This window comes from Podarcis muralis, chromosome 13, assembly GCF_964188315.1.
Source record: "Podarcis muralis chromosome 13, rPodMur119.hap1.1, whole genome shotgun sequence".
In the NCBI taxonomy this organism is placed as follows: Eukaryota; Metazoa; Chordata; class Lepidosauria; order Squamata; family Lacertidae; genus Podarcis; species Podarcis muralis.
In genome coordinates, this window is record NC_135667.1 from 4,092,856 (window position 1) to 4,114,200 (window position 21,345).

The following is a 21,345-nucleotide window of genomic DNA, read 5'->3' on the forward strand; positions in this document are numbered from 1 at the left end:
GCTGGTTTAACCCACAGTGCCACCCGCGTCCCCTTTGGGTATGTGTAACGGCATTTAAATTCATAACAATGCCTAATTCATAACAATCGTTTTTATTTTCTCTTTAAATCTGCTGATTCCAAATAGGGGAGACGTGCCCTTGCTTTAAGGCTTTCCCCAGCCCCAACCCAATGGAAGCCGAGCAGCAAATTCCTAACGGTAAATTACTGGCCTACCCAACAAGACAGGTTTTTTTATTTTAAAATCCCCATTCAAGATGTTCGAGAAACGACGAACAATCGCCGGACAACTTTAGCTTTATTGAAACAATGCAAGGATATAAAGTTTGGCGACCTTGCAAAGAGATTGTTTTGTTGCAGGCGTGTGTGAATAAATACATATACCCGGTAGATATATTTCAAAATCCAGACAGACCCTTGTATCTTTCTGCCCCCCCTCCAAACTTTACCCAGACCAAAAGGGAACCAGCCCGATTGATCCAATTCCTGGCACTGAAAGCCACAATTCCACGACATGCCCCTTTGCCCAGACACCAGGGGCGCCTTCAAAAAGCGCACCTTTCGAACCCAGGTCTTCGGGGATCAGGCACCGACATTCATTTTCCACTTGGGAGGGGGGTGTCGTCTTCAGCCCCATGCCAACACAGAACCTTCCTTCCTCTCTCACCGGAGGGGAGGCCTTTTCCTAAGAACTCCCTTTAAAAATGGAAATCATCTCATTTCCTGAAAACTGATGCATGCATGCAAAGAAAAAGGAAAAAGCAAAATCTGGAGGAGGCAGGCTGGTGCTTTCTCAAGGCGTTTCCTATTGTTCATTAGCTTTTTCCTCTCTTTCTGAGGTTCCAGACCTCTTCTAGAAACTTCTGGAAAGTTCTTAGGCTGCGGTTCCAGACCTCGCTGCGTCCCCCACTTTCTTTCGGCGCCTGCCAGGCCCAATTCTGGATAAAGTTCTCTGAATATGGCTTGGTCCACACCATCCTTTCAAAGCGCTTTGATTCCACTTTAAACCGCCGGCGCTTCCCCCGAGGAATTATGGGAACTGACACCCAAGGGTGCCGAGAAGGCCATACATCCGGATTTTCCCGGGATTCCAATGACGAAATTAAGTGTCCGGGGAAATCTGGGCTCAACAACTTTCCTTTAGAAAAGCTTTTTGTGTCCATATTTTTACTTCTTGAAATATGGGACCTTAACTTATCCGCCGCTGCCCCTACAGAGGCACAATTCCCAGAATCCCCTGGGAAGAGGGATCGATGGTTAAAGCACTCTGGGAACTATAGTACTACGAGGGGCAGGTGGGGGGTCTCCCCTCAACACTCGTAGCAAGCTATAGCTCCCAGGACTCCCATGAGAGTCAATCCCACCTCCCAGGGAATTCTGGGAACTGTTGCTCTGTGGGGAGAATAGAAGGCTTCCCCTAACAACTCTCGGTGTCATGAACAAACTACAGTTCCCATGATTCTCTGGGGGAAGCCGTGGCTGTTTAAAGTGGTATCGCACAGCGCTTTAATGGTACGGGATAGAAGCAGCCCACGCGACCTGCAACTTCTCTTCGATGTTAAGAGGAAGCCAAACAAAGCAGCGTCGCATTCGGAAGAAGGAAACAGCAGCAATAATAATAATAATAATCAAGAATAACAATGGAGCACAATAGGAACAGACAAGACAGATTTGGCCAGCAAAATAACACATTTAGAAAGAGCAAAGCACACTGCACATAACATTAAAAAAACAAAATGAAGTCAAACAATGATTCTAATAAACTCCTCTTAACTCTAGCTTATGTCCTGTGGAGGAGAAAAGCAGAGTCCATAGCTAGGGTGTGGGGTCAGTAGCAGGGACCCCAGCTTTGCACGCAGAAGGTTCTGGGTTCGAATCTCCGCCTGTCAGGAGCAAGGGAAAGTCTGCCTGAGAGACTCTGCTGGTCAAAGGAGTCAAGTACTGGGCTGAATGTGCCCCAGAGGATTCTGGGAATCTACAGTCACATCTTCCGCCCCCCAAAGCATCATGGGAATCCATAGCTTTGGCTCCCCTCCAGTGAATTATGAGAGGGAACTCTAGTTTGTCCAGGGTTTGATCATTGCTAATGAGCCATGCTAAAACTCCCAGCAGCCCCTAACAAATTACACCATTGTGGTATTAAGGCTACCCTATAAAGCGCATCGGAAGCAAATTCTTTTCCCCAAAGAATTCTGGGCACTGTAGTTTTTAACCCCTCGCAGTCTCAGCAAACTACAGTTCCCAGAATCCTTTGGGGGAAAGGGCGTGCTTTAAAGGGACGTGCATTTATGCAGCCGGAGAGGTGTATAGGAGGCATAACAGCTTTTTCTGCTCCTAATTCGCAGACTTTCTCGCCTGCCTTACACCTCTGCTCCTTCAAGCACCGATTTTTTGCGCCGCTTCCCAGGCGGCACAAAAAGGAACATATAAACTAAGAAGGCAAGAGACTGGATGTGGCTTGGAAATTCCGCTTTTACTATCACAGCTCTGCCTGCAGAGCCGTACATCAGCTTTTGGGGTTTCTTCTCTAACCCCCAAGAGGGGAGTAGCGCCTAGTGGGTTTATATCTTAGAAGTTGGGGGAATGAACCAAGAATGTTTGCTCAATATCTCCCCCGCCCTGATTCTGAATAATAATCAGCTCTTAATCTAAACATTCGAAACTCGGCGAATTATCTAAATTTCAGGGTTTGGATCCGGCAGACGTCTGAATATTTCTTTTTTTATACAGTGGTACCTCGGGATAAGTACTTAATTCGTTCCGGAGGTCTGTTCTTAACCTGAAACTGTTCTTAACCTGAAGCACCACTTTAGCTAAAGGGGCCTCCTGCTGCCATTGCACCGCCACTGCACGATTTCTGTTCTTATCCTGAAGCAAAGTTCTTAACCTGAAGCACTATTTCTGGGCTAGCGGAGTGTGTAACCTGAAGTGTATGTAACCCGAGGTACCACTGTATATAATTATTTGCAGGAACCTCTTTAAATAATGAAAAAATGCAGTCACCAGAATGCATAGCTGTCAAAGTTTCCCTTTTGTAAAGGGAAATTCCCTTATTCCGAATAGGATTCCTCGGGAGAAAAATTGACAGCTATGCAAGAATGTGACACGCACCATTTAGGGCGTCAGATATTCTGCGTTTCAGACACCGAAAAGGTCCAGCTCTCAGGTGCAGGTTAGGGAAGATTTCACGCAGATACCTGAGCGCAGAATCCGCCGGTCGGCGGATTTGTGGATCCGGCCAAAAGCGCGCAATACGCTCCCTGCTCAGCAGCGAGCGGCGTAAGGCCCTTCAAGGACTTTGTAGCGGATCTTCGTGTTGGTGATGGCGCCGTGTTTCTGTCGCAGGTGCAGCCGCAGCTGGCTCTTGTGGCGGAAGCGGACGTCGCATTTCTCGCACTGCGGAAAACAGACAGGTGTCAAGTCGGGCGCCTACATCCCAGAGTGCTGCAGGGCGGCTTTCCCCAACCCTGTGCCCTGCAGAGGACCTTAAGGTCCATGAATAACCCTAGTTTAGGGGTCCCTAAGGAAGCCAGATTATCCTCCACCAGGGCCAGGGCCTTCTCAGTGGTGGCTCCGACCTGGTGGAATGCTCTGTCCCAGGAGACCAGGGCCCTGCAGGATTTAACCTCCTTCCGTCAGGCCTGTAAGACAGAGCTATTCCGCCTGGCCTTTAATTTGAATCCAGCCTGATCTTTTATTTCTCTTCTCTTCCCTCCCCCTCCCCTTTTATGACGATTACCCGCTCTGAGACCCCACAGCTAATTCTCTCCTGGTCTCCTCGCTGGCCCAAGTAGGACCAATTCAGCCAGCTAGCCCTGGTGACTATCTAATACAGTGGTACCTCGGGTTAAGTACTTAATTCGTTCTGGAGCTCCGTTCTTAACCTGAAACTGTTCTTAACCTGAGGTACCACTTTAGCTAATGGGGGCCTCCTGCTGCCGCCGCGCTGCCGGAGCACAATTTCTGTTCTCATGCTGAAGCAAAGTTCTTAACCTGAAGCACTATTTCTTAGCAGAGTCTGTAACCTGAAGCATATGTAACCCAAGGTACCACTGAACTTATTAGATGGATTTCCCCCATATTGATTTCTGAGCTTTGAATTTTATTGTCATTCATGATTTTATACTGTCTTTTATGCCGCTGCTATGTTGTACAGTCATACCTCGGGTTACAGACGCTTCGGGTTGCGTGATTTCGGGTTGCGCACCGCGCCAAACCCGGAAGTACCGGAACGAGTTACTTCTGGGTTTCAGCGCTCGCACATGCGCAGAACCACTTTATCGACCTTTGCGCATGCGCAGAAATGCCGAATCACGACCCGCACGTGCGCAGATGCGGCGCTGCAGCTTGTGAACGCTGCGAGTTGCGAATGTGCATCCTGCACAGATCACGTTCGCAACCCAGACATTCACTGTATTGTCGTGGAGGAGGGTCAGGATATTAACTGATATGCATGAAATTTCATATATAGCTATATAATCCCTAGTGTAGTAAGATAAGGCCTTTGGAGCAGACATTTAAAAATAAATAAATTATGAACCGCCCTAGTAGGGCAGTAACTGTTCCTTGATAATTTGTCGTCCCCCCGCCTCCATGATGGAACCTGGGGCGCACCGCCCCCTGCCCCCCCTTCCTACGCCCCTGGTCACCAAGACCCGTTTCTCATCCGCCACACCAAACACACCATGAATAATAATAATAATAATAATAATAATAATAATAATAATAATAATAAATTTTTATTTATATCCCGCCCTCCCCAGTCGAAGCCGGGCTCAGGGCGGCCAACAAGAGTAAAATAATACAACATTCTAAAATCATTTCATTATAAAATTAATTCAAATCAGGTTAATAGCAACCATTGGGCTAGAGTTCTGTGAAGATTGCCAAAGGAGGGGGTCAGGCTGTGCCTTGGCCAAAGGCCTGGTGGAACAGCTCTGTCTTGCAGGCCCTGCGGAAAGATGTCAAGTCCCACAGGGCCCTAGTCTCTTGTTACAGAGCGTTCCACCAGATGGGGGCCACGGCCGAAAAGGCCCTGGCTCTGGTTGAGGCCAGCCTAACCTCCAAGATGTTTTTGTTTGAAGACCATAAGTTCCTCTGGGGGACATTCCAGGTTTGGCGCGGTGCGCAACCCGAAATCGCGCAACCCGAAGCGTCTGTAACCTGAGGTATGACTGTACAACATAAAGGTAAAGGTACCCCTGCCCGTACGGGCCAGTCTTGACGGACTCTAGGGTTGTGCGCCCATCTCACTCAAGAGGCCGGGGGCCAGCGCTGTCCGGAGACACTTCCGGGTCACGTGGCCAGCGTGACAACGCTGCTCTGGCGAGCCAGCGCAGCACACGGAAACGCCGTTTACCTTCCCGCTAGTAAGCGGTCCCTATTTATCTACTTGCACCCGGGGGTGCTTTCGAACTGCTAGGTTGGCAGGCGCTGGGACCGAGCAACGGGAGCGCACTCCGCCGCGGGGATTCGAACCGCCGACCTTTCGATCGGCAAGCCCTAGGCGCTGAGGCTTTTACCCACAGCGCCACCCGCGTCCCACTGTACAACATAGCAGCAGCATAAAAGACAGTATATATATATATATATATATATATATATATATATATATATATATATATATATATATATAAAGCTCCCTCTCCACTCACATGATAAGGCTTCTCTCCCGTGTGGATGCGGAGGTGGCTCTTCAGCGTCTGCAGGTGCCGAAATCGAGTCCCGCACGTCCCGCAGGGGTAGGGCTTCTCCCCGGTGTGGATCAGGACATGGGCTCTCAAGTGAGCGACCTGGGAGAAGGAAGGAGGAATGACCGGCGGGTGGACACCTCTGCGGTTCCGCGATTGCATACCTTCAGCCTCCAGGATAGCGTATTCTTTAACATCAGCAGTCAGGAGCGCTTCAGACCTGTTTTTGAGTCTGTTTGAAACTTAAAACCTCAATTTCTTAATAGGGCTATGTTTATAATAATAATAATATAATAATAATAAATTATTATTTATACCCCGCCCATCTGGCTGGGTTTCCCCAGCCACTCTGGGCAGCTTCCAACAAAACACTAAAATACAATAACCTATTCCACATTAAAAGCTTCCCTAAACAGGGCTGCCCTCAGATGTCTTCTAAAAGTTTGGTAGTTATTTTTCTCTTTGACATCTGGTGGGAGGGCGTTCCACAGGGTGGGCGCCACATAGAATCATAGAGTTGGAATAGACCACAAGGGCCATCGAGTCCAACCCCCGAGAAGGCCACCACCGAGAAGGCCCTCTGCCTGGTTCCCTGTAACCTCACTTCTCGCAGGGAGGGAACCGCCAGAAGGCCCTCGGAGCTGGACCTCAGTGTCCGGGCAGAACGATGGGGGTGGAGACGCTCCTTCAGGTCTACTGGGCCATTTAGGGCTTTCATGGTCAGCACCAACACTTTGAATTGTGCCCGGAAACGTCCTGGGAGCCAATGTAGGTCTTTCAAGACTGGTATTATGTGGTCCCAGCGACCGCTCCCAGTCACCAGTCTAGCTGCCACATTCTGGATTAATTGTAGTTTCTGGGACACATAGAGCGCATTGCAGTAGTCCAAGCGGGAGATAACCAGAGCATGCACCACACTGGCGAGATAGTCTGTGGGCAGGGAGGGTCTCATCCTGCGTACCAGATGGAGCTGGCAGACAGCTGCCCTGGATACAGAATTGACCTACGCCTCCATGGACAGCGGTGAGTTCAAAATGACCCCCAGGCTGCGCACCTGGTCCTTCAGGGGCACAGTTGCCCCATTCAGGACCAGGGAGTCCTCCACAGGGAGGGTTTTGCCGCTGCCCCCCCCCCGCCAGGTATCTCCCCCCACTTTTATTTTTACCTGCACAAAACGAGATCCGCAGGTCTCACACTTGTAGGGCTTCTCCCCGGAGTGAATACGCAGGTGAGTCTTGAGATTCGCCGGGCGGTTGAACTGGGCGCCACAAATCCCGCAGTGGTACGGCTTCTCTCCTAAGCGCGACAGGTAGCAGTGGCACAGGTGAGGCTTCAGGGGCTGGTCACACTGCTCTGAATCCCCCCCCCCTCCCGCCCACCAATACGGGACTCCATCTCCCCACTCTGAATAGACTCCTGGATTCCCAGTTGGAAGGGAGCCCCAGAGGTCATCCATTCCAACCCCCTGCGATGCAGGCTTCTCAACTAAAGCATCCCTGACAGATGACCGTCCAACTTCTGCTTAACAAGCTTCAAGGAAGGAGAGTCCACCACTTTCCAAGGGAGTCCGTTCCCCTGTCGAACGGCCCTTGCTGTGAGAGAGATCTCCCTCATGTTTAGTCAGAATCTGCTTTCTTGGAACTTGAAGCCACGGGTTCGAGTCCTACCCTCCGCAGCAGGAGAAAACAAGCTTGCTCCCTCCTCCATGGGACAGCCCTTCAGATATTTGAAGATGGCTTTCATGTCTCCTCTTCTCCTGGCTAAACATACCCAGTTACTTCAACCATTCCTCATATGGCTTGGTTTCCAGACCCTTGATCAACTTGGTCACCCTCCTCTGCAGGCGTTCCAGCTTGTCAATATCCTTAAATGGTGGTGTCCCAAACTGGACAGTGGACTCCAGGTGGGCTCTAACCAAGGAAGAGAAGAGCGGGAGTATTCCTTCCCTTGATCTGGGCACTAGACTTCTGCGGATGCAGATTAGAATACCATTCGCTTCTTTTGCTGGGTGTTCCACCAGGCCGGGGCCAGAGCTGAAAAGGCCCTGCCCCTGGGGCTCGGGACTTCCAAAGTGTTGTTATTTACCGTATTATCCGCCCCATAGGGCGCACCGGCCCATAGGGCGCACCTAGTTTTTTTGGGGGGGAAATAAAGAATCCCCCCCCCAGGCGCGGGGCTGGGGCGGGGGAAGCGGGCTCCCAAGGCTTGTGGATAGCTTCCTGAAGCCTGGGGAGTGAAAGGGGTCAGTGCGCACCGACTCCTCTTGCTCTCCAGGCTTCAGTGAAAGCCTGCATTCGCCCCATAGGATGCACACACATTTCCCCTTCATTTTTGGAGGGCGAAAAGTACGTCCTATAGGGCGAAAAATATGGTAGGTTCTCCGCGGGGCATACCAGGAAAGGCGGTCCCGTAGGTACGAGGGTCCTAGGCCGCATGTACTGCTAGTAAGCCAGGTGTCCCCCATCTTATATTTATCACTCTGGTTCTTCCTGCCTAAGTGCAGAACCTGACATTTGTCCCTGTTGAAGTTTAATTTATTGTTTTGATATCCATATTGATATATAGATATACAGTCATACCTCGGGTTACAGACGCTTCAGGTTGTGTTTTTTCGGGTTATGGACCGCCGAAACCTAGACGTACCGGAACTTCCGGGTTTCTGCAGTTGTGCATGCGCAGAAGCGCTAAATCACACTTTGCGCATGCGCAGAAACACCAAATCACAACCCGCACGTGCGCAGACGCACCGCTGCGGGTTGCGGACGCTGCGGGTTGCGGACGTGCCTCCCGCACGGATCACATTCGCAACAAGAGCGTCCACTGTATAGACATTTGAGTTTTATATGCACCGGCCCGGAGCCCATGTTCTGGAATGGATGAAAGCCCAGTTTAGACATGTTCAAAATCAAGCAAAACCAACCGGTATGCAGAGATCTGTGGCTTGCTAGGTTCCCTTTGTAGCGGAAGGTTGAGTTGCAGAAATGGCATTTGTACGGCTTCTCCTCGAAGGCGCTTCCTGAGGCTGGGGGGCTCCTTCCTCCTCCTCCCCCCTCTTCTTCATCTTCCTCCAGGTATCCTAAGTCGCAGGCACTGCAGTCGTAAGGGCCGGCCCCTGTGGAGTCACAAGCGCGAGGCGTCTGTGCAAAAACACTCTCTCTGCCTCGAAATCCCTTTTTCATAGACTCATGGAATTGTAGAGTTGCAAGGGGTTAGGGGGTCATCTAGTCCAACCCCCTGCAATTCAGGAATATCATACGGGAATCGAACCCGCAACTTGGCGTTATCGGCACTATGCTCTAACTGACTCATCTATTATTATTAATGTTAAAAAGGTGTTGCGATATGCAACATCGCTCTGCCAAAAATGTGAAAACGAGGCAAAACAGCGTCCGACCCTGTGCACCATACAATAAATTTGCACTAAGATCCTGGTGGATTTTCACGAGACCCTTTTAGAAAAATAAACGAATTGCGAACTGATGCGGAGAGATGGAGACTTATTTTTATTCATTGATTAAATTTATCAGTCCCTAAAGAAGAATGGCAAGAGAAGTTGATGAACTATGCAGAACTGGCAAAAATGACAGAGAGACTAAGAGAAAAAGGCAACAGACTTTGAAAAAGATTGGGGACCATTCATATTTGCAGAAACAAAGAAAGTCAATAGACCTGATGGCAGGATTTAAATAAACATTTATATTATCAGCATTAGAAAATGTTTAGAAGATAGTGAAATATGATGGTGTGTTTACTTTTATTTTTATATTTTTAGGTGTTACGTTATTAATAACTTTTTCTGTTAAGAGATAGCAAAATGGGTGAAAATAGAAACAAACGAGAAGTGGAAGTTGGGGGAAGCCTTGGAGGGGAGCGAGGGAGGAATATATAGTAAATGTGAAGAATTTGAGGTGTATGTAATGAATGAAAAAGAAAAATGAATAAAAAAAATTTAAAAAATAAAATAAAAACTTATCAGTCACTTTTATTAAAAACAGAGGAACTCAGAGCAACTTACAATGTATAAATGGACAGAGGCATACGCTAGAACCAGCACAGGAGGAAAACTAATAATAATAATAATAATAATAATAATAATAATAATAATAATAATAATAATTTCTTACTTATACCCTGCCCATCTGGCAGGGGCTCCCCAGCCACTCTGGGCAGCTTCCAACAGGATATTAAAAACACAATAAAACATCAAACATTAAAAAATTCCCTAAACAGGGCTGCCTTCAGATATAATACAATAATAATAATAATTTATTATTTATACCCCGCCCATCTGGCAGGGTTTCCCCAGCCACTCTGGGCAGCTTCCAACAAAACACTAAAATACAATAACCTATTAAACATTAAAAGCTTCCCTAAACAGGGCTGCCTTCAGATGTCTTCTAAAAGTGAGGTAGTTGTTTATTTCCTTGACATCTGATGGGAGGGTGTTCCACAGGGCAGGCGCCACCACCGAGAAGGCCCTCTGCGATCTCGCTTTGGGAAAAAGCAGGGTTGAAACATCCCACCCACTCAAGGAGGCTGCAGATAATTCAAAGCCCAAAGCCTGGCAGAAAAGAAAAGTCTAATAATGTTGCCAGGACAGCGTTCCACAAGCGGGGAGCCACCACCAAAAAGGCCCCGTCCTCGTGTTGCGGCCCTCCGACCCTCCCGAGGAGGGGGCACACGAAGACAGGCTACCGATGGCGACCACAAGGTCCGGGTTCGGTTCCTACGGGGGCAGATTGGAAAAGAGAGAAACAGAAACCGCCCCTTTCTACTCACCAGAACTACAGGGGTCTCCCTGCCCCATGGAAGTGTCCTCTGGAGGGTGGGAGCAAAGGAGGGGGGCTGGCTGGTTGCAGGCGGAGCAGTGGGGCTGAGAGGACGGCAGCCTGGGCAAGAGTGGAAGGAAGGAAGGAAGGGTCAGAGCCAGGCAGAAAACGTCCTTCCTATCTAGAGCCAGTCTTTCATCAAAGTAGAAAAAAGAGAAATTACACAAAACAAATGAAATAGCGTGAAAATCCCTGAAACGAGAAGTACAGTGGTACCTCAGGTTACATACGCTTCAGGTTACATACACTTCAGGTTACAGACTCCGCTAACCCAGAAATAGTGCTTCAGCTTAAGAACTTTGCTTCAGGATGAGAACAGAAATTGTGCTCCGGCGGCGTGGCGGCAGTGGGAGGCCCCATTAGCTAAAGTGGTGCTTCAGGTTAAGAACCGTTTCAGGTTAAGAACGGATCTCCGGAACGAATTAAGTACTTAACCCGAGGTACCACTGTAATCGACTAGAAATAAGTCTTTAACATCAGCAGTAACATCTAGACCAAAAGAGAGTTTCAGCCCTGTTCTTGAGTTTGTTTCAAAATCTAAAACAGCTTATCTTGTATTCCTTTCTTTGAATTTGTGCTATCACCTTGCCGACAAAGGTCTGTCTAGTTAAAGCTCTGGTTTTCCCAGTAGTGATGTATGGAAGTGAGAGCCGGACCATCAAGAAGGCTGATCGCCGAAGAATGGATGCTTTTGAATTCTGGTGCTGGAGAAGACTCTGGAGAGTCCCATGGACTGCAAGAAGATCCAACCTCTCCATTCTGAAGGAAATCAGCCCTGAGTGCTCACTGGAAGGACAGATCCTGAAGCTGAGGCTCCAATATTTTGGCCACCTCAGGAGAAGAGAAGACTCCCTGGAGAAGACCCTGATGTTGGGAAAGATGGAGGGCGCAAGGAAAAGGGGACACAGAGGACGAGATGGTGGGACAGTGTTCTCTAGGCTACCAGCATGAGTCTGACCAAACTGCTGGAGGCAGTGGAAGACAGGAGTGCCTGGTGTGCTCTGGTCCAGGGGGTCACGAAGAGTCGGACACAACTAAACAACTAAACAACAACAACAACAAAGGTTTTAAAAACCTTTTTGTAAAGGCAATACTAGAGTTTTCACAGCCGAGCCCTCAACTTATTCCTACTGCTTGGCTTTCTTTAAATAGGGCTATGTCTAAAACTTGCCATTTAGGTTTTCAAACCTTTTTTGTAAACTCAGGGGAGCGTTTCAGCCCTTTTCTTGAGTTTAAAATCATTTAAGGTTTACGATTTCTCTATTTCCTTCTGAGGAAACTGAATAGTTCAGTGAAACGAGGTTTGTAGCCAGCATCCCGTTAAGGCTTTGTTCAGTTCTAGGTTTTTCTAATGTTTTCTTTAAACTTCTTGATTTTTGTTTTTTAGTTTAATTCTGTAAGATAATATTTCTAGTCGATTCCTTCTCGTTTCAGGGATTTTCACAGTCTTTCATCACAGGTCTCAGAGGAGGCGCGGCAGCAGTGGTGCTTCAGGTTAAGAACAGTTTCAGGTTAAGTACGGACCTCCGGAACGAATTAAGTACTTAACCCGAGGTACCACTGTAATAATTTCTTATTTGTACCCCGCCCATCTGGCTGGGTTTCCCCAGCTACTCTGGGCGGCTTCCAACAGAACACTAAAATACAATAACCTATTAAACATTAAAAGCTTCCCTAAACAGGGCTGCCTTCAGATGTCTTCTAAAAGTCAGATAGTTGCTTATCTCTTTGACATCTGGTGGGAGGATGTTCCACAGGCCGGGAGCTACCACCGAGAAGGCCCTCTGCCTGGTTCCCTGTAACTTGGCTTCTCGCAGCGGCGGAACCGTATCTTAAATTTTGGAAATGGACATCCAGTTTTTTTATCCCTTTAGATTTTTGGGGGGCTCCCAAGAGAGTGGGGCCCTGAGCTATAGCTTGTTTAGCTTATAGGTAAATCCGGCACGGGACCCAGATGACCTCCGCCTGCTATCCTACACCCCCCCCCAGAGGAAAGTAAACACCGTTTCCCCAACCTGCAGGCCGCAGTCCATCTGTAAAGCCCCCACTGGCCCCCTGACCTGTGAAGGTGGCTTCTGTCCCCAGGGTCTCCATCCCGGCCGCCCTGGCCATGCGATTCGGGGGGGTCCGGCCTCCCCTCGCGCAGCATGGAGTTGAGGACGATGAAGCGATACTTCTTCCAGTGGCAGGCTTTGGGGTCGGTGCCTGGGGGGGCGCAGCCGCTGGACTCGCAGGGGGAGGCCGGCTGACCTGGGGGGGACTGGTCCCCGGCCCCCGGCGACATCGCTGATCCCAGATCCTTGTCCTTCGGGCAATAGGGAGCCGGCAGAGGGCAGCCGGAGGCCCCGGCGACGGTGGGGGGTTCTTCTTGGCCCTGCCTTGGGAAACTGGGTGCGAGGGAACCCCCGGCGTCTTCTAGGGGTCTGTGGCGGAGGAAGGTGGGTGCTGGGGGGGTCAGGAAGAAGGTCACCCGGTCGTAGCTGCGTAAGAACATCAGAACAGAAGAAAGTCAGATTCAAACCCACAGGCAGAATTCGAACACAGGACCCCTGACTTCCAGCAACTGGGATTATTCAGAAGCATTTGCCGCCCCCCTGGCTGCGACGGCAGAGCTTAGCCGTTCTGGCTAGTTGCTTTCAATAGCTGGCTGCTCCGTGCATCTGCCTGGACCTCTTTTTAAGCCGTCTTGTAGCAGTGAGTTCCACTGGGCTGCGTGGGGAAAAATGCTTTGTCTGCCCTGAACCAGAGAAGGAGGAAGTGGGATTGGGCTTCTGAATTAAAGAAGCCTTTGTTGTCATCTTCCTGAATTTCCATGGCCGCCATTAAGACGAGGAAGGGCCCTTCTCCGGTCTGCTTCAATAATAATAATAATAATAATAATAATAATAATAAAAATAATAAATTTCATTTATATCCCGCCCTCCCCAGCCAAGACCGGGCTCAGGGCGGCTAACACCAAATATAAAAACAATTGATGGAAATACAATTTCAAAAACAAGATTAAAATACAACATTAAAACATTAAAATGCAGCCTCATTTCAGTGGAAACTCAATCAAAAACATTTTGGGGGATAAAAACGTCAAGTCTTCACCAAGGCTAACTATCCAGACTGGTCCTAGCACCCGCTCAAAGCTTATTCCTTAGGCAAGCCTCCCAGATATATTTTAAGAACGACAGAGTGCTGATATTTTGACGAATTTCACACTCCCGTTTGATTTCACTGGCCCCTCTCTGGTCCGGCAGCACCCTGCTCTCACAGCGGCCAACCAGATTCCCACGATGAGAAACCCCCAAGGAGGATTCGAACACAAGACCCCGCTCCCTTCCTGCGTTTTCCATCAACTGGGACTCAGAAGCACTCGCTGCCTCTGATTATGGAGGCAGAGAATAGCCGTTCTGGCTAATAGCCCCCCCCCATAGCCTTTTCGAATTGGTCCAGTCCTTTTTCAAAACCATCCAAGTTGGCCGCGGTCGCTGCCTCAAGTGGCAGGGAGTTCCGCAGTTCCTCTGCCTGAAAAAGTGCTTCGTTGCGCCTGCCTCGAATCTTCCAACCCGTTTCTCTGTGGTTTGTTCTCTGGCATAGCTGTCAACTTACAGATTTGAAAATAAGGGACCAGCAGCCTCGAAAATAAGGGACCAGCAGCCTTGAAAATAAGGGATTTTCCAAACACAGGTATGTTCAACTTTGAGCCAAAGGCAGAAAGCCCAGCCAGCAGCCAAATGAAGCCTCAAGCGGTGGTTCCCACAGCACAGGAACCCAGCAAAGGGGATGCAGCAAGGAAAACCACCATCACCTCTCTGCTGGGAAGCGCTGAGCAAAGGCGAGTCCCCAGGCAACACGGCCGATTTGATTGGCACAAGGCATGCAAGCTCCACCCCCCAGTCGTTCTCAGACTCCTTATTGGGTGAGCAACGCAGCCAAGCAACCCAGTTGGAGCCTCCCTCCTCCCTGGCCGGCAGGGAGGGAGGGAGAGAGAGGAGCTGCTTCCTTTGAAACCCGGGAAATTTAAGGGACATCATCAAAAAGGGACGGCAGGGGGACACGGCGCTGGGGAAAGGGACTTTCCCGCCAAATAAGAGACGGTTGACAGCTATGTTCTCTGGGGGCACCCCTTTTGCCCTCCCCACTCGTGTACCTGGCCTGGATGAAGCGATGGCAACTCTCCACCACGTGCTCCATCTGCAGGTAAGAGGCGGCAGCCAAAACCGCGGGCACCGTGCCCGGCGTGAGGACCAGGCGGGACGTGTACATGAAGTCGAGGAGGGCCTGGAAGCCGGCGGGCTGGATGGAACTGGGCAAGGTGAGCACGCTGACCTCGTGGCCCCCCTGGCCCAGGAAGATGGAGTAGAAAAACCCGCTGCGAAGGACACAGAGAAGGAGGAGAGGGGTCAAGGCAAGAGGACCGCAAGTCCCAGCATGCATCGCTCCCGCAGGCGGAGGAGAAGGGAGTTCCCAGCATGCTCTAGTCGCGGCCACGTTCTATGACGGGATGGGGGGCATTCAGATAGGGCAAACCATGGTTTCCTTTGGAAGACCATGGTTCTGGAGCACCCTGGTTAGGATTTGTGAAAATTAATAATAATAATAATAATAATAATAATAATAATAATAATAATAATTTTATTATTTATACATTACCAGTATGGCTGGGATTCCCCAGCCACCCTGGGCAGCTCCCAACAGAAATAATAATAATAATAATAATAATAATAATAATAATAATAATAATAATATTTATACCCCGCCAATCTGGCTGGGTTTCCCCAGCCACTCTGGGCGGCTCCCAACAGAAATAATAATAATAATAATAATAATAATAATAATAATAATAATAATAATTTTATTATTTGTACCCTGCCCATCTGACCGGGGACTCAGCTGCACTAGTCAACTTACAACGTTATATGTGCGTTATAACTATGTGACACCACTGTTGGAATCCAAAGTCAATGATAATTTCCATTGTGAGCTTCATGGGAGCCTACACAACACAAAACGCTGTTGCTGTAGGTAGGTTTTATTTTATTTGTTTTTTATCTTATATTTTGGAAATGTACATCCAGTCCCCCCCCCCTTTTTAATTTTTTGGGACCCCCCAAGAGAGTTGGGCCCTAAACCATGGGTAGGCAAACTAAGGCCCGGGGGCCGGATCCGTCGCAATCGCCTCTCATGCGTCCTTCAACTGTCCCTCATCAGCATTGGTTTTCAGACACTTTTATAGCATGGGTAGGAAAACTAAGGCCTGGTGGCTGGATTTGGCCCAATCGCCTTCTCAACGCAGCCCGCAGATGCTCCAGGAATCAGCGTGAGTACAATGTGTGCTTTTATTTAAAACACATCTCTGGGTTATTTGTGGGGCCTGCCTGGTGTTTTTACATGAGTAGAATGTGTGCTTTTATTTAAAATGAATCTCTGGGTGATTTGTGGGGCGTAGGAACTTGTTCATCCCCCCCCAAATATAGTCCGGCCCCCCACAAGGACTGAGGGACAGTGGACCAGCCCCCTGCTGAGAGCATTTGCTGACCCCTGCCCTAAGCTATAGCTTGTTTAAAAGGTAAAGGGACCCCTGACCATTAGGTCCAGTCGTGGCCAACTCTGGGGTTGCGGCGCTCATCTCGCTTTACTGGCCGAGGGAGCCAGCGTCCAGCTTCCGGGTCATGTGGCCAGCAGGACTAAGCCGCTTCTGGCGAACCAGAGCAGTGCATGGAAACGCCGTTTACCTTCCCACCGGAGCGGTGCCTATTTATCTAGTTGCACTTTGACGTGCTTTCGAACTGCTAGGTTGGCAGGAGCAGGGACTGAGCAACGGGAGCTCACTCCATCGTGGGGATTCGAACCACCGACCTTCTGATCGGCAAGTCCTAGGCTCTGTGGTTTAACCCACAGCGCCACCCGCGTCCCTAATTACCATGGAATAGCGTGTCCCTATTTTCATTGGATAAATGTTAACCACACAGCTGGCTAATGTCCCATCTCTCCAGATGAGCATTAAGCCCAAGGTCTCAAATCCGGCACTGAACCAAGCGCTCCTCAGCCGCAAACTCTTGCGCTTTCACAAGCCACCGCTGCCCTCCTTTGGACAAGTAGGGTGGGACGCTCACCTGCAGGCGGTGAGGACGGCTTTGTGGGCCTGCAGGGGGCAGCCCCCCACTCGCAAGGTGACGTCCGTGAGGAAGTGCCTTTTCCGCAGCTCGTTCAGGTTCATCAGGACGTCGCCGGAGTGGCGCGTGAACTCGCGCACGTCGCTCTGGTCACGTGGCCCGGCCATCGCGCCTGCAATAATAATAATAATTTATTATTTATACCCCGCCCATCTGGCTGAGTTTCCCCAGCCACTCTGGGCGGCTCCCAATCAGTGTTAAAAACAGTACAGCGTTACATATTAAAAACTTCCCTGAACAGGGCTGCCTTCAGATGTCTTCTGAATGTCAGGTAATTATTTATCTCTTTGACATCTGATGGGAGGGCGTTCCACAGGGAGGGCGCCACTACCGAGAAGGCCCTCTGTCTGGTTCCCTGTAGCCTCACTTCTCGCAGGGAGGGAACCGCCAGAAGGCCCTCGGAGCTGGACCTCAGTGTCCGGGCTGAACGATGGGGGTGGAGACGTTCCTTCAGGTATACAGGACCGAGGCCGTTTAGGGCTTTCAAGGTCAGCACCAACACTTTGAATCGTGCTCGGAAACGTCCTGGGAGCCAATGCAGACCTCTCAGAACCGGTGTTATGTGGTCCCGGCGGCCACTCCCAGTCACCAGTCTAGCTGCAGCATTCTGGATTAATTGCAGTTTCCCGGTCACCTTCAAAGGTAGCCCCACGTAGAGCGCGTTGCAGTAGTCCAAGCGTGAGATAACTAGAGCATGCACCACTCTGGCCAGACAGTCCGCGGGCAGGTAGGGTCTTAGCCTGCGTACCAGGTGGAGCTGGCAGACAGCTGCCCTGGACACAGAGTTAACCTGCGCCTCCATGGACAGCTGTGAGTCCAAAATGACTCCCAGGCTGCGCACCTGGTCCTTCAGGGGCACAGTTGCCCCATTCAAGACCAGGGAATCCCCCACACCCGCCCGCCTCCTGTCCCCCAAAAATAGCACTTCTGTCTTGTCAGGATTCAACCTCAATCTGTTAGCCGCCCTCCATCCTCCAACCGCTTCCAGGCACTCACACAGGACCTTCACCGCCTTCACTGGTTCTGATTTAAAAGAGAGGTAGAGCTGGGTGTCATCTGCATACTGATGAACACCCAGTGCAAGAGCGGGAAGAGCCTTAGAATCGCGGAGACCACCAAAGGTCATCTAGCCCAACCCGCCGTTGCAGAACTTGAACCCGCAGCCCTGAGATTAAGAGCCTCCCACTCTGCTGGGCAATAGATATAGGACATAATATTATAGAGGGAAGTCAGTTAACACACAAGGGACTCAAACCAGTTTAGAGGAATAGGAAGAATGCGATGGTAAAAGGGGAAAAAGAAAGAGAGACTATGAAGGTAATGTGTTGCTATGAATTTTGTGTCTAGAATATTTGAACGATGGTTTGTACTCCTTAAATAACATTGTGTACTTGACAAGCATTTTTTTTTTTTCCCCTTTTTATATTTCCTTTTATGTATCGTTTTCTTTTTGGTACGTGTGGGTGTAAGGATTAATTTGTTTTCTTTTTTGTAAATTTTTAAATGCAAGAAAGATGATCTATACAAAGAAAGAAAAGAAATTAAAAGCATATACAGTTACACCAAAAGCAGGAAAACCTAAAAGATCACGAAGAAAGAGAGAGAGAGAGAGAGAGAGAGAGAGAAATCCACACACACACACACACATAAATTTGAATCTCTGAGAAAAACTTTGGAAGAGTGATTTGAAGTTCATGGCATGTTATTCATTGAAGGAAAACTACCTGAAAATGATTTATAGATGGCATTTAAATCTGAGTAGACTTGCTAAAATGTTTAAGTCCGGATTGGATAAGTGGTGGGGATGTAATGAGGTTACGTTTTATCACATGTGGTGGACTTGTAAAAGGGTAAAAGAGTATTGGGAAATGATATATAATGAATTGGAAAAAATGTTTAAAAGTACTTTTCCAAAAAAAAACCAACCCCACAGAGTCCTCTTTTCTGGGGATAATTCAGAGGGTGTCAACAAAGGTTATTTATGTACACCACTACTGCGGCCTGTGTTTTGTTAGCCCCAAAATGGAAAGCGAGCGAGGTCCCAACCAAAGAAGAATGGCAACTTAAACTGACGGAATATGCGCAGCTTGCAGATTTAGCATATAGAATAAGAGAACAAGAAGAACATACGTTTACAGAAGATTGGAAAACGTTTACTGAATATATGGGTGAAAATTGTGTTTTCCTTTAAAAACATGCTGGTAGCATTAAGATAAACCCAGCAGTGTAAATAATAAGTTTTGATGGATGTAACGATGGTTTAGTTCGTGTAAAACATGCAGGGGTGTTTGGTATGCAAAATGAACCACGGAAGGAGAAGAAAGGAAGTCTTTGATTTAAGGTTGCTTAAATGGATATTTTGAAATGTAAATTAGAAAATGAGAGAGAGAGAGAGAGAGAGAGAGAGTGAATGAGCCTCACACTCTGCGGACTGAGCTGCCATGAGCTCGGATGTCCTGGAGTCATATGGAGAACTCGAGAGTCGGAAGGGATACCCCAGCGGCCATCTAGTCCACCCCCCCCCATGCAAGGATCATAGCTGAAGAATCCCTGACAGATGGCCACCTGAGCTCTGTTTAGAGACATCCATCAAAGGGGAGTCCACCGCATACAGGACAGCCTTCTCATGCCAGGGACTTAACTCAGAGCCGGAGGGTGGAACCCAGGAGTCCTGGCCGCCTGCCGACTCTCTGATCCATTCATTTATTGAAGAATGCAGAAGTCCTGGCGCCCAGCCTTTTGCGGCCGCTTGCAGCTCCAAGAAGTCACGGAAAACCCCTCCCCGGAGTCCCTAGTTCCCACGATCCCTTGCACCAAATCTGGAGTCCCTAGTTCCCACGATCCAAAGTTCCCTGCACCAAATGTTCTGTATTTATTTAATGCATTTTTTATATCCTGCCTTCTTCCCGAGTCGGGATTCAAGGCACCTGCAAATATTTTGATGGATCAACCGATCGCATTTAAATCTCGCCTTTTTCTCCAGTTTGCACAAAGGGGCGCGCATGGTTCTTTACCCCCCCCCCTCCTCGTTTAACCCCCACGACAACCCCGCGAGGCAGGTGAAGCGGAGAGCCAGTGATAGGGAGCTTCACGGCCGAGTGGGGATTCGAACTCAGGACTCTCCCGCGTCCCGGTCCGGTGCGTACGCGCCGTACACCCGAAGCGCATTTCCTTCTCCTCCAGAGAATCTCGGGCGCTGAAGTTGATTAAAGGGTGCTGGGAATTGTAGCTCTGCGAAGGCTTCAACTTCAGTTCCCAGGGTTCTTAAACCTCAACGGGATTTCAGATTGGCCCACGCACTGTGCGTTCAAAGCCCCTTCAGAGTTCTGGGAACTGTAGCTCTCCAAAGCTCATCGCGCCCCGAGGGGGAAACTACAATTCCCAAGATTTTGATTTGATTTTTTGAAATCATCTTCATTTGATGTCACAAATATAAATTTATATCGATACAGTGGTACCTCGGGTTGCATACGCTTCAGGTTACAGGCGCTTCAGGTTACAGACGCTGCTAACCCAGAAATAGTGCTTCAGGTTAAGAACTTTGCTTCAGGATGAGAACAGAAATTGTGCTCCGGCGGCGCAGCGGCAGCAGGAGACCCCATTAGCTAAAGTGGTGCTTCAGGTTAAGAACAGTTTCAGGTTAAGAACGGACCTCCGGAACGAATTAAGTACTTAACCCGAGGTACCACTGTATACCAAATACATTTTTTATTTTTAATGGAGTGCGCTTTACCTGCACGATGCTGCGGAGATGCCGTTCTGAGCCTTTGCGGGAGAAAAGCGCAAGGCCAGCGCATGAGACCCTGGAAACCGAGACCGCCGCCTCTCCCCCCACCAAACCTCTCCGGGGGTCCCTTTTCCTCCCAGACCGCTCCTAAGAACCTAAGAAGACCCTGGACTCATCCAGGCCCCCCCACCCTCTTTTCCCGGTGGGCCAAGCTGGTACCCACGATGGAGAAACCCGCAACAAGGACCCGCGCGCACGACAAACTCTCCGCGCAGCTATCATCCAGACGCATTTACTGCCTCCGACAGGGGACGGCGCAGATCATAGCTCTCTTGGCTAGTCGTAGTGGCCACGGGTAGCCTCTCCTTCACCCCTTGAACCCCGTCCCCCCCCCCAGGAAAAAAATCCCCACCTGCCCTTCACCCCTTTTGCGCGTCCTTGGGAACGCCTGGTTTTGAGCAGCGCTTACCGCCCCGTCCCGCAGGGTCTTTCTTGGAGCCGCCTGCAAGGTGCTGTCCCCGCCCGCTTCAGGTGGGGAGGGGGCCAGAAAGCCAGCTGAACCCCCTTTCACCCCCCCTGAAGCCGCGGCGCCCCGAGAACCAGCCTCAGAGGACGGCCGGGCCGGGATGACCTTTTTATAACGTCGGAGAGGAAACGGTGTTAAGTCACACATCCTTCCTTTTCAAAGTTTGGCTCAGCTGTACTGGGAAGCAGAGAGAGGTGTGTCTGTGTGTGTGTTTTTTTTGGGGGGGCAGGAGTGGGTGTATTTATAGCGCTTTCAGGAAAAAGGGGGCGCGCGCTTACAACTCAGGGAAACTGCTCCGCGTCTTAGCGCACAACCCCAAAGATGGAAGCATGACCCCCCCCCCAAAAAAAAAACCCTGGCTGCCTTCTTCCAGTTCCCCAAATCTTGATATCTTGCCAAACGCACTGGGT

The 21,345-nt window shown here is 49.5% G+C and overlaps 1 protein-coding gene across 4 annotated transcripts; it reads right to left on the reverse strand.

Annotated features, from left to right (window-relative positions):
* Positions 1-259: 259 nt before the first annotated feature.
* BCL6B (BCL6B transcription repressor) lies at positions 260-21,034 on the reverse strand. 4 transcript variants are annotated; one of them, XM_077916830.1, is made up of 10 exons: positions 20,879-21,034; positions 20,416-20,447; positions 16,623-16,794; positions 14,657-14,878; positions 12,579-12,998; positions 10,469-10,578; positions 8,610-8,801; positions 6,855-6,985; positions 5,654-5,791; positions 260-3,395 (listed from the first exon to the last, which is right to left on the reverse strand). In XM_077916830.1, exons 3-10 carry the CDS (start codon positions 16,787-16,789, stop codon positions 3,264-3,266), a joined length of 1,512 nt encoding a protein of 503 aa, XP_077772956.1. In that variant the 5' UTR covers positions 16,790-16,794; positions 20,416-20,447; positions 20,879-21,034; the 3' UTR covers positions 260-3,263. The 4 variants fall into 4 exon arrangements, with proteins under 4 accessions (XP_077772956.1, XP_077772954.1, XP_077772955.1 ...); XM_077916828.1 differs by lacking the exon at positions 20,416-20,447 and having other exon boundaries at positions 20,879-21,033; XM_077916829.1 differs by lacking the exon at positions 20,416-20,447 and having other exon boundaries at positions 20,822-21,033.
* Between the last annotated feature and the right edge of the window lie 311 nt (positions 21,035-21,345).

Coding starts and splice junctions, on each gene's coding strand:
- BCL6B (XM_077916830.1), bottom strand. CDS start 16,789: ATGGCCGGGCCACGTGACCAGAGCGACGTGCGCGAGTTCACGCGCCAC. Junction 14,879..16,622: donor GCCGTCCTCACCGCCTGCAG/GTGAGCGTCCCA, acceptor TGTCCTTCGCAG/CGGGTTTTTCTACTCCATCT. Junction 10,579..12,578: donor GACAGAAGCCACCTTCACAG/GTCAGGGGGCCA, acceptor ACTCTTGCCCAG/GCTGCCGTCCTCTCAGCCCC.